The following is a 13,652-nucleotide window of genomic DNA, read 5'->3' on the forward strand; positions in this document are numbered from 1 at the left end:
TACTGTATTTAAAATTTTGTACTTTTAGGATTGTCGCTCAAATTCCCAATGGTTAAGGGTTTTTTAAACATGAAAATACAACGTTTCAATAAATTTATTTCGGGGAAGTATATAGAAACCTGCAATGAAGTGAAATGGATACCTCAGGTTTCAAAATGCCTTTGCATATCTTTTTGCAGCCTAATTTTAAAATCAATAATTACTGTATTGTGAAACCTATTTATCTTTTGTAAAGTTCAGGCTATCTAATCTCCTTATTCCAATCAAGAAAAGCTTAGTCACTTCAGAAAGTCTGAAGAGTCAAATAATTGGATGTTGGCTTTCCACTCCTCAGGCTTATTCCATCAAGGCCACATTACCATTTCAGAAAGGGAATGTGAAAGGTTTCAAGAGTTGTAACTGCTTGCATATTTCCTAATGGCTTGTGAATGACAGGATGTACAGAAAGAGAACAAAGGGTATCATAATGATTTTTCAAAGAAGGATTTAGTACTCATTAAAAAAGTTGAAAGCTGTTTGATTACTACAATCTTGTAATTATCAAGAAAGCACATGAAACACCAGGGTGATTTGGAAAGGTTTACAGCTCATTCACCTCAACTATAATTTTAAGTACATTGTCCTTTAAACTCTGGAACCTGAACTTGAAATTTGTCCTAACTTGTGGTACGAAAATCCTACTTCAAACACATTGGAACCATTTGCACCCACATACAGATACGTAACATCAATATCATTTGGTGCAGATCAGCAACCCAAGTGTGAGAACATGAGTAATTGTTGTGAAAAAAAAAACAGAAAATTCCATATTGCCACAATCTTTTCCAAATGGATTTAACAGAAATGCAGACAAAAAAAAAAGTTTCCCAACATAGGCACTTTTTTCTTTGTTTAAAAGAAGAGAAAGGCATGTACATATAGTCATTAAAAACAGCCTTTTCAGTATTATCAATGGGGCACGTGCTATAAGAAAGTAGTAATAATTGCTTAAAAAAACGGACTTGCTTTCAAAACTTCTCATCTTTCACCCATCAGAACACATGTGAGAACACCACATTCACACAGAGTCATAACAACGTACAACACAGAAACTGACCCTTTGGCCCAACTCGTCCATACCAACCAGATATCCTAAACTAATCTAGTCCCAATTGCTAGCACTTGGCCCATATCCCTCTAAACCTTTCTATTCATATGCCCATCCAGATGCCTCTTAAATGTTGCAATTATACCAACCTCCAACACTTCCTCAGGCAGCTCATTCCATATACGCACCACCCTCTGTGTGAAAAAGTTGCCCCTCAGGTTCCTTTTATATCTTTCCCTCTCGCCCTAAACCTATGCCCGCTACTACTGGGCTTGCCCCACCTCAGGGAAAAGACCTTATCTATTTACCCTATCCATGCCCCTCATGATCTTATAAACCTCAATAAGGTCACCCCTCAGCCTCCAAAGCTCCAGGGAAATCAGCCTCAACCTATTCAGCCTCTCACTGTAGCTCAAACATTGTGGTAACATCCTTGTTAATCTTTTCTGAACCCTTTCAAGTTTCACAACATCCTTTCGATAGGAGGGAGACCAGAACTGCACAGCCGCAATGACCTCCCAACTTGTACAGTCTTGTACAGCCGCAATGACCTCCCAACTCCTATACTCGATGCTCTGTCCAAATAAGGAAAGCATACCAAACATAGCCTTCAATAGCCTATCTAGCTGCAACTCTACTTTCAAGGAACTATAAATGTGCACCCAAAGGTTTCTTTGTTCAACAACACTCCCCAGGATCTTAGGATTAAATATATAAGTTCTACTCTGATTTGCCTTTCCAAAATGCAGCATTTCACATTTGTCTAAATTAAACTGCATCTGGCATTCTTGAGCCCATTGGCCCATCTGTTCAAGATCCTGTTGTAATCTGAGATAACCTTTTTTGCTGTCTACTACACCTCCAATTTTGGTGTCATCTGCAAACTTACTAACTGTACCACCCATGTTCACATCATTTATGTAAATGATGAAAAGCAGTGGATCCAGTACCGATCCTTGTGGCACTCCTTGTGGCACAGGCACCCAGTCTGAAAAACAACACTCCAACACTACCCTCTGACTTCTACATTCGAGCCAGTTCTGTACCCAAATGGCTGCTTCTCCCTGTATTCCATGAGATCTAACCTTGTTAACCAGTCTTGAGAAACCTTGTTGAATGCTTTATTGAAGTCCATATAGATCACATCCACTGCTATGCCTTCATCAATCCTTGAAAGGGTTCAGCAATTTACATTGCACGGTTTCTCATGCTGTGTAAATCCTTGTTTCCTTTGAAAACTGGCATTCTGGACTCTTTCCTGATGAATGCAAGATTAAACTCTTTGATAATAATCTTTGATAGTATATCTCCTTCCAAAGTAATACTCAAGAAGTGTCTAAGCAACTACAAGTAATGATAAATTTGTAAAATTTAAAAAAAATGGGTTACAGCTCAGAATAGGGTGTACAGTTTTTCATAGTTCATTTTGTAAAATGGTCTATAAAGCCAGCATATCAAGGATCAGAAATTATAGCTGCCAAAAGAGGTCTGAACTATTGGGACTATTCCACAGAACAAAGGCAGCTGAGAGAAGATTTAAGTGAGGCTTTAAAAATCTGAAAAAGTTTGGTATAGTGAGTAGTGAAATACTATTGCCTCTGACTGAGAAGTTAGTAATGAAGAATCAACTTCAAATTGTTAATGAGAAAGAGTGGAAATTTAGGAAAAAGTCTCTGAGCATGGAACTCTTTCGTAAAGAAACTCCAATCAGAACTTCCTATAGTTAATTAGAAAAATAACACATTTACCATATTTGGTTGCCAGCCATTCATGTTAACACAACAATCGATGCACCACCAGAAATCATCTTCGGACTCCCCTTTCCAAGCAAACACCGCAAATCCTGAGGCAGTGGGTATGAGGGTAGGGAGTGAAAGAAAATTAATAATTATGGATAAATGCTTGGATATTTGAAACTTAACAGTAACAAGCTTAAAAGAATTCAAAACTGGACAGAGTTTGATTTCGTGACCATACATAGACAGACACACACAGTTGACTGAGTGACCGTACATAGATTTTCCATGATTATCAGATCACCACTTCCAAAATATGTAATGCAAAAAGCTTCACAGCAGGAAGGGTAATAAATGAATTAGGCTCCCCAATGTTCAGTGTGAGAACCTAAAAAGGATCAGCTGATGATATTACATGGGTGAGAGCACTTTACTAAGCTTGTAAAGACCAACATAATTAAATTCACTGTTCTACTCAACATTCATTAGATGACATTTTATAAACGCCAAGCATGCCTGTTAACCATATCTAGTTGGTCATAGCACAGAAATTTTTATCAAATTGACAAAGAGAGCACTAATGCAACACAACTCCAAAGAGTCAAATTTGATTTGAAATGTTAACTCTATTGCCCTCTCCATAGATTCTGTCAATATACTGCATTTCTCTACCACTTTGTTTTAAAATACATCACTATTATTTTTTTTTTTAAAATATAGTGGATATACTGCAAATGATATAGTCAAATTAGAAATCGACTGCACTTTAGGAACTCATTTGACTGGACAAAAGTGGTCAACTGCAGGGTATTTGATCTTGGTATTGAAGAATACTGACTCTTCTTTTCTTCCTTAAACCTTTAACAGTCATTTTAAATAGACAGGACCATACATTCATGTCTCTTCTGAAGTACAGCATCATTGTAATGCAGCATTGCAAAAGTATTATACTCTATCAACCTCAAATGCTTAATTGGGCTTAAACCTACAGGCAAATGCACGCTTTGATTGTTTAAATATGTTATGGTCATAAGAGTTGACCACGACTTTATACACAGACAAGGTATTTTAAATAAATGAAGACTTGCTTGTAATAACATTAGGCTTGTAACAAAAGTAGAACAAAATATTGTACACAATTTCAAAAAGTTTAATTTTAAAAAAAAGAGCATGCAAATGAAGAATAGATTAGCTCTAATAACAATTGATGAGCAGTCTGGGGAGTCCTTGGGGGAGAATGTTTGTATTAATGAAAACAGAAAATTGCTGTCTATATTGCCTTAAAGGCCCATTTGTAAAATCATATCTCAGGTTAGCATGCTCGAAAGTCAAATATTGAAGTAGGTTCATTAAGTGCCTTTAACAGAGAAGAAAAATCAGAAGTCTATCATCTTCATGAAAGGAATTTCAGGCCAACAGATCTAACCGATTCACACTTACTTATAAGGCAATATATCATCTACTAAAATCACAGGACTAGCTGCCCATATAAAATTTAATAGAAAGAATTATGCCGAGACAAACCTTGCCTCTGTTCAAAAGACATGTTCATAATTTTAGTGCAGCTACATGCATAACCCTGCCCACGTTTTTTACCAATAATTTCTGTTTACACAAAGTATTTTCTCTCAAGTACACTCCCATAATTTCACCATTCCTTGTTCCAGTATCGAAATGAAATGGAGTGGCTTTTTTTTTTGCCCTTCAAAAGAAGAGCAGCAGAATCTGGATCCCAGATCAGGGCTACTGCGTAAAGCTGCAGTTTGTTGCTGGGCTAAGACAATGGATTCCCCCCCACCCCCCTGCCACGCACTGACCTCAGAGGGTGTGGGAACCTCTGATATCTGTACATCTCGTGACAACTTAAGATAAATTTGCCTGCCTCATCAAATACTGAAGCGATCGGGATCTCTTTTTCTTAAAGAAAATAGATCCTCCGCTCAATCTTAGGAATTTTAACAAATGTCACATATGGAAAATAATATTTGGTTCTCAGCCACTGCAGTTGGCTACCAAACCAGTGTTAGTTGCCAAAAAGCTCAGAGGACATTACTTCCTTAATATCTTTCCATTATTCTTGCTTGTCATTTCTTGACTACTTTCTAGTTAGCCTTATGCCAACTTCTTTTAAAAAAAACAAGAGTGGTATATGCTACGGGTGAATGGGGTCATCACTGCCTTCAACTTTTTAAAGATGCTTTTATGTTAAATGCGTAAATGGAGACAAACACTCTGAAGCTCATTACAGGCAAGGTAACTATATTTACACTACATTAGGGGCCCTACAGTTTGTCCCTACAGGTCCTGCAGATTTTGCTTCAGTGGTGCTACTGCAACCAATCTGTGACCTGACAGAGCATTCACACACAATTTTCAGCATTGTATTTAAAGTGGACACCATTGGTATGGTTAGAACCCCATTGAAGTCAAGCCTTGGGATTGGACTGTTTCCAAGTCCACATTTCAGTGCTTGAGATATACATCAACTGTTATGTCAGTTAGTTGGGCACCCTTACTTGGGAATGCTCACGCAAGCCACATAGCAACTACAATTAGAAGAAAATATTTTCATTGAAATGAATAGAAGTTGTTGTTAAGCATTCAGACAGCACAACGATGTCACAGAATTCTACAACTGACAGCCACAACTACGTTTGCCTTCTCCACACTGAGGCATTTCACTGCAACCCAAATATGGCAGAGAGAGCGCTGCAAAAGAAGAGAATGGTATTGGAAATGTTAAAGAATCAGGAAGCATTAGGGAGCTAAATTAGTATGGGCAGGCACAGTTTTTTTTTTAAGGGGGTAAAAACAATGACTGCAGATGCTGGAAACCAGATTCTGGATCAGTGGTGCTGGAAGAGCACAGCAATTCAGGCAGCATCCGAGGACAGGCAAAATCGACGTTCGGGCAAAAGCCCTTCATCAGGAATGAGGGCTTTTGCCCGAACGTCGATTTTGCCTGTCCTCGGATGCTGCCTGAACAGTTTTTTTTTTAAGTTTAGCTGTACATGTTAATTCAATTCCAATTCATTCATAATGTAGATTTCCAAAGCACCTTTAATAGTGAAATGCCCTGATGCAGTTCACAGAGGGTATTATCAAACAAAATTTTACACCAACCCACTCAAAGAAATATTAGGATAGATTAGTTTTCTTCAAATTCATTTGAGATGTGGGCATCATCAGTTGAGCCAGCAGTTACTACCCTTTCTATTTGCCCTTGAGAAGGAGGTGGTGAGTTGCATTCTAGAGTTGCTGCAGTCCATTTGCTGTAGGTAGACCAACAACACTAAGGGAGGGACAACTATGCTTTTGAGCTAGTGATATTGGAGAAATGGGAATATATTTCCAAGTCAGGATGGTGAGTGCTTGCAGGAGAATTTTCATGTTGTGGCATTCCCATGTACCTGCAGCCCTAGTCCTTTGAGATGGAAGTGGTCGTGGGCTTGGAAGGTGCTGCTTAAGCAGCCTTGGTGAATTTCTGGAGTGCATTTTGAAAATTAAACACACTGTTGCTAATGAGCATTGGTGGAGAGACCGGATATTTGTGGATGTGGACCCATCAAATGACTGCTTTGTCTTGGATTTTATCAAGCCTCAAGCATTTTTGGAGTTGCACTCATACAGAATAATTCAGAGTATTTCACAGTTCTAACTTGTGGATAGTGAACAGGCTTTGAACTGTCAGGAAGTGAGGCGGTGCAGAATTCCTAACCTCTGACCTACTCTTGTAGGTGCTATTTATACAAGTCTGAATTCAAAGTTTATAGTCAGTCAATGGTAACCCCCAGGATGTTGATAGTGGGGGGATTCAGTGATGACAATACCATTGACTATCAAGGAACAATAGTCAGATTGTCTCGTTAGAGACGGTCATTGTCAGGCATTTGTGCAGCTTAAAATATTATTTGCCACTTTTCAGTTCAAGCCTGGATTTGGTCTGGGTCTTGCTGCATTTGGACATGGACTGCTTCAGTATCTGAGTAGTTGCTGAATATAGAGCAAACGTCCCCTCTTGTGCTCATATTAATGAAAGAGTTGAAGCTGTTTGGGCCAAGGATATCACCCTGAGGAATGCTCCAGGGATTCTTGGAACTGGGATGACTGACCTCTAATGACCATACCCATCTTCCTTTGTGCCATGTATTTCTCCAACCAGCAGAGGGCTTTTGCTCGGCTCCCATTGACTCGAGCTGAAAATGTGCTGCTGGAAAAGCGCAGCAGGTCAGGCAGCATCCAAGGAGCAGGGGAATTGACGTTTCGGGCATGAGCCCTTCTTCAGGAATGTGGAAAGTGTGTCCAGCAGGCCAAGATAAAAGGTAGGGAGGAGGGATTGGGGGAGGGGCATTGGAAATGCGATAGGTGGAAGCAGGTCAAGGTGAGGGTGATAGGCCGGAGTGGGGGTGGGGGTGGAGAGGTCAGGAAGAAGATTGCAGGTTAGGAAGGCGGTGCTGAGTTTGAGGGATTTGACTGAGACAAGATGGGGGGGGGGGGGGAAAAAGAGGAAACTGGAGAAATCTGAGTTCATCCCTTGTGGTTGGAGGGTTCCTAGGCAGAAGATGAGGTGTTCTTCCTCCAACCGTCGTATTGCTATGATCTCCAGCATCTGCAGTCCTCACTTTCTCCTCCCATTGACTCTAGTTTTGCTAGGACTCTTCAATGTCAGACTTGGTTAAATGCAGCCTTGATGTCAAGAGCAGTCACTCTCATCTCATCTATGGAATTCATCTCTTTTGTCATTTTGTTTTATCCAAGGCTGTAATGTGGAGAAAGTGAGGACTGCAGATGCTGGAGATCAGAGCTGAAATGTGTTGCTGGAAAAGCGCAGGTCAGGCAGCATCCAAGGAGCAGGAGAATCAACATTTCGGGCATGAGCCCTTCTTCAGGAATGTAAGGCTGTAATGTGGTTAGGGGCTGTGGCCCTGGTGGAACGCAAACAGGGCATCAGCAAATGGGACTGAGTGGGGGAGAAATTGGAGGAATACGGATTACTTATTGTTGTAGATTTAGGGGAGATTGCAAAAATAGGGAGGGGTGAAGGCACGGAGGAATTTTAAATAAGACGGGGAATTAGAAAATCAAAGCAGTACAGAACAAGAAGTTATTTGAGGTTAGTGAGCAAAAACTGATTAGCAAAATCTCTTTACCAAAAAGTTTGGAAATGCATACACAGTATTTTGGGCAAGCTCAACCTTACAGAAGATCAGAAAGTTTTATTTTGACAGATTGCTGATAAAATTAGCACAGTAGATTATTTAATTGCCACATTACGTAGACTCGCTGCAGCTCATTTTAAAATGGACAGATAGGAGTGGGAGAAGGAAGGAGGTAACAGGCAGATGAAAAGTGCTTTCAGGGACTAAACTACAGATTTGTTATTTTCCACATTACTCAAGTCTGGTTTTTTTTACACAAACAGCTGCAAGGTATTTTTAAATATACATAGCCATGTAAACCTTTTACTTATGATCTATAGGTCACTACCTGGTTCAAGATCATCAGTGGAACAGGCAGGACAACACTCTACATGATTGCCCCCGAGATAAAATTAAATTAAATAGACCATGGAAAAGCAAATATTGCAACAAGCCCAAATATGTTCTGTGCCACTGCAAGGTTTCACATTTTGACACAGAACTTGAAATACCACAATCCTAAACTTCACCTTTTTTTTAAATGTTTATTTCTCGATATACTGATCAAGCAGAGCTTGGTAAGCAGGCAGTTATCACCAAATTGCAAACACAAAAGCTTTATTTAACTCGGTTTTGTGCGATTAACTATCAACATCTCCCACTTCTACAGTACACTGTTTTGCACTCTGATAACAGCAATTTGCTATTTGATCTGGAAACCTGCATAATATCACAATTCCAGCAGTGAGGGCTGATTAGCTCAGTTGGCCAGATAGGAGAAAGTGAGGACTGCAGATACTGGAGGTCAACATCAAAAGAGTGGCACTGGAAAAGCACAGCAAGGAAGTAGGAACATAGAAGCATGAATTTAGTCCAAATAAAATATGAACATACCAGCTTCAGCAAGTGCAGCTGCAACCTCATTCTGTGTGGAGTAAATATTACAGGCTGCCCAGCGACACTGTGCTCCAAGAGCTCCCAGGGTCTCTATGAGAACCTGCAGCAAGCATATAAAGAAGGGTACATCTTGAAGTCATGAAAAAAAAAGCTATATAAATGGAAACTTTTATTTTAGAAACACAATTAAAAATAGATATATTATAATGAGACTCACAATGTGGATATAATACTTTAGCTAAATCCAATAACCAATTCTGCCAACAAAGAACATTGATAGGACATTAAGAGTATGGCACTAGTTTAGTGGAAGGACCGAATCATTAAATGAATACAAAACAAACACGTTTTATTAGGAACCCTTTCATTATACATAATGAACAATAAAACAGCACTTATAAAGGTGTAAATAAAACTGGTTTGAGCCTTTGCTCTCACTGTTCTGAATGCCATTTGTTGCTCTTTTTTGGATAATTAGTACATCAATGGAGCCACACGAACTGCTTTTATTCTGGATTTATGGTGGGATGATTTACTGAATCCAGTTCATTTAATTATGAGTTAATGATGACTAGGCAAGAGCCCAGCTTCCAGAGCTAGGGCATCCCTCTAAAGCCAACAGAAAAAGCACGTGAATTGCTGTTTAAATTTCAAAATAACTGGAGAGTTAGACTGACCACTTCTGCGCAGTGAAAATATTTATTAGACACCTCTTTAAAAAAATACAATTCCCATATGTGCCACATAACCGAAGATAGCAACTTTTCAATGTAGCTATAAGATCCACTCCTTATGTTTTAAAACCCATTTATTTCATTTGTGTAAAGCTGCTTTGAGCCCTTTTTTTTATTTTGTCTAAATCTTTCTGCCCTTGCAACTGTGCTTCTCATAACTTGGGTGTAAATATCTCATTAAAAACTGATCTCCTGACAGAAAATAACCACAAAACTGAGATATCAGTTCTGAGGAAGGGTCACTCAATGCAAAATGTTAACTCTGATTTCTCTGTACAGATGCTGCCAGACCTGCTGAGCGTTTCCAACAATTTCTGGTTTTGTTTCTGATTTACAGCAGTTTTTTCCATTTTTAAACGACATCTTTCTGACTTAAAAATTACTGAACTCTAAGAGAAAAACTTTTTTTTTCAATTACATTAGCTGCTTTCACGCTGATAGAAAGCACTTTTGCTGTGTGGGCTTCTCAATTGAACCTGCTTCAGCACCCTATTTCTCCATGTCATAAAAGATCAAGTTAGTAAAATACTTCAGCAATTGTCTCAACAAGTAGCTTGTCTTGTCATTTATCTCAAGTCACAATTTGATAGAAGTGCTGTTTTGAGGCACTTAAAATTTTGGTTCCTAAAAAAAAAGCAACTTTCAGAGAAGTGAAAACCAAAAGCCCATTGACCTTAATTTTAGAACAAGTTCCAAAATAATACTCTAACTCTTCATTATCTTAACCATGGCGCTTGTACAGCTAGTCCATTTCACTCTGACTATCCCTGAGTCTGTACAATTTCTGATTTCCTCAGCAACGGCTTTCTGCACCAGACAATTTGGGAATCTCAGAAATAAGTTTATGATGTCTGACAGTTTAATCCACTGACAGCTACCCAAGTTACTGTACCAGTTACTTACCGCAGTTTGAGCAGTGATGTGGGTGCAGCCCACAATCTTGGCTCCAGCCAGTGGTTTTTCGCCCTGTGCTCGTTTTCGAAGTGCCACAAGAGCTGACATTTCTAGAAGAAATAATTAGCAATTATCAAATAACCAGTGGAACTAGTTGAAAGAAGATAATTTGCTAATTACACAGTTTAGTTAAATTAGATAGAAAAAGACATCATGGCCCAATGCATCGGTGCATAATATCATTATTACAAAATGTATTCTAGAAACTTTTTAGCCAAAAACCTAGAACAACAAAAACTGCAGACAATCAGCTGACCTGAAGAACAGTGTCGGGTGGTAGAAAAATTGGAACTTCATCCAACAAGCCCCAGAATGCCTGATTATTCTATTACAGTCATCAACTATTGCAATACCCATACCCATAACTTTAGGGTTTACTTCTTTGGTTTCAGTTACAACAGTCCTGCATTTGAGTGGTTTATTTTGCACATTGTTGAAGTGTGAACAGCAGATCAGAAACCTAACACTAGAAAAGCAAATGCTGCTTCACTTGTCCTAACTTAGTGTCTCAGTTATTAGTATTTACAATGAATTTCCCAAAACACCGCAGGAAACGGAACAATTTGACTTCACAGAAGGTCAATCAGATGCTGGCATTGAGGGTTAAATGGAAAATAAGTTTCATTCATCCTTCACTACCAGCCCATCCTTCCCTTTCCTCTGCACCTCCGCAGGAGTATTATGGTACTTGTGTGCACAGAGGCATTGCAGCGAGATATTAGCCAATGTATTTCCATTGGGCAAGGATATGTTAGAGGATGCATGAAAATTGCATCTGTATGGTTCTGTGGTATCAGCACACCTGGTTTAATTTTGGGGATCAGCAATAAAATCAAAATCACTCAAGCATCGTGCCAGGAATAAGAATCTTCAGTTATGAGGACAAATTAAAGTTGGTACAAATCTCTTTGGAGGCTGACAGGAGATCTGGTAGTTTTCAAATCTGCTGGATACAGCAGATATAGAGAAGCAAGTTGTTACGATATGGAATGCACTGCATGGACACAGGTTCAATTGCGGCATTCAAGGTGTTGGATAATCATTTGGATGGAAATGCTGTGCAGAGATAGGAGGAAAAGACAGGAGATTAACAGGAGGCAATACAGCCAAAAGAGCCTCTTTCAGTGGCGTAACAATTGAGACTCTGCATGCTGAAACAAGCAGGTATTAAGCAATGCATCAGTTTATACCCTTTGGCTAAAATAACAGTATCACTGAAAATGCAGTACTTCAATCAGCATTGCATTAATGTATCAGCCTAGATTATATATACAACAGTGAGGATCAACCACATGATATTTAACTCAAAGGGTTAACTATTGAAAGCAATTTACAGGAATTTAATCCTGTACATAATCTTAGTAAAATGAAGAAAAGTTTAAAATTCTAACACTAAAACTCCATGCAATGGTGAGAGCCTGTGAGAAATGAACAGTATCTTGAAGCATGAAATGAATAAGCCTTTTGAAGTCATATAGTGACCAGCAAGTGTACTGATGTGTTTGATGTGAAATACTGTTTGGAATAAAAAAGGCAAAGAGTCCCAGACTCCGCAGTTTCACTAACAAAAAATTCTTAGAGTAAAGTACCCATGAGGTCATTCCTAAGTTAATTTTTAATTACTTTCACTTTCCCAAATTATCTCAGGGATTTTGATCAGACGAGCCAATGGGCTGAGGAGCAGCAATTTAATTTAGATAGCTGCATTTTGGAAAAGCAAATCAGAGCAGGACTTATACACTTAATGGTAAAGTCTTAGGGAGTGTTTCTAAACAAAAAGAGACCTTGGAGTGCAGGTTCATAGCTCCTTGAAAGTGGAGTTGCAAGTCGATAGGATTGTGAAGGTGGCGTTTGGTATGTTTTGCTTTATTGTTCAGAGCATTGAGTTGGGAGGTCAATGTTGCAGCTGTACAAGACATTGGTTAGGCCACTTTTGGAATATCGTGAGCATTTCCAGTCTCCCTCCTATTGGGAGAATGTTGTGAAACTTGAAAGGGTTCAGAAAAGATTTGCAAGGATGTTGCCAGGGTTGGAGGGCTTGAACTATAAGGAGAGACTGAATAAGCTGGGACTGTTTTCGCTGGAGCATCAGAGGCTGAGGGCTGACCTTGTAGAGGTTTATAAAATCATGAGGGGCATGGATAGGATAAATAGACAAAGTGTCTTCCATGGGGTGGGGAAGTCCAGAACTAGATGGAATAGGTTTAGAGTGAGAGGGGGAAAATTTAAAAGGGACCGAAGGGGCAACATTTTCACAGAGGGTGGTAAGTGTATGGAATGAGCTGCCAGAGGAAGTGGTGGTGATGGCTGGGACAATTACAACATTTAAAACGCATCTGGATGGGTACATGAATAGGAAGGGCCAATGCTGGCAAATGGGACTAGATTAGGTTAGGATATCTGGTCAGCATAGGCAGATGTACAGCTTCCCTGCTGTACATCTCTACGTCTCTAGATGGAATTATTTATGAAGTATGACGTCAAAAATATTCCACAGGTCAGCTGTCAATCATGTAACCACCATGTTAAGCACAGATTTACACCAACTTTAATTAAAACACATCTACCCTCTTTCCAGGTCTAGCTTAAGCATTTGTTTTGGAATACATCCATGGTCTGAGGTTTCTTAACAGAGGCCAGCACAGCTGAACCAACTATTCAAAATAACAACAATGAAAAAAGCTATGCCCAAGATATAATGTGCCTTTTTAAGCATTAATGCTTTATTGAGTTCACATAATTCTTCATACATGGCGATTCAGTGGTTAGCACTGCTGCCTCACAACCCCAGGGACCTGGGTTCAATTCCCACCTCAGGCGACTGTCTGTGTGGAGTTTGCATGCTCTCTCCGTGTCTGCGAGGGTTTCCTCCTGGTGCTCCGGTTTCCACCCAGAATCCAAAGATGTGCAGGTCAGGTGAATTGGCCATGCTAAATTGCCCATAGTGTTAGGTGCCTTAGTCAGGGGTAAATATAGGTTAGGGGATTGGGTCTGGGTGGGTTCCTCTCCAGAGGATTGGTGTGGACTTGTTGGGCCAAAGGGCCTGTTTCCATTCTGTAGGGAATTTAATCTAATGTAATCTAAACAATTAATTCTAGCACAGAAA

General features: G+C 39.5%; 1 protein-coding gene across 2 annotated transcripts in view; it reads right to left on the bottom strand.

The window, feature by feature from the left end:
• The window catches only part of LOC122563087 (S-adenosylhomocysteine hydrolase-like protein 1), a 97,357-nt gene that overhangs the window by 27,185 nt on the left and 56,520 nt on the right, over positions 1-13,652 (bottom strand). For both annotated transcript variants that reach the window (XM_043716500.2, XM_043716501.2), the window contains exons 4-6: positions 10,496-10,596; positions 8,856-8,958; positions 2,836-2,930 (exon numbers count right to left, since the gene is read on the bottom strand). In XM_043716500.2, the coding sequence (XP_043572435.1) occupies positions 2,836-2,930; positions 8,856-8,958; positions 10,496-10,596 (299 nt within the window). The remainder of the gene's footprint in view (positions 1-2,835; positions 2,931-8,855; positions 8,959-10,495; positions 10,597-13,652) is intronic.

This window comes from Chiloscyllium plagiosum, unplaced genomic scaffold (genome assembly GCF_037043375.1).
Source record: "Chiloscyllium plagiosum isolate Xiang-an unplaced genomic scaffold, Cpla_swu_hap1 HiC_scaffold_26, whole genome shotgun sequence".
NCBI lineage: Eukaryota > Metazoa > Chordata > Chondrichthyes > Orectolobiformes > Hemiscylliidae > Chiloscyllium > Chiloscyllium plagiosum.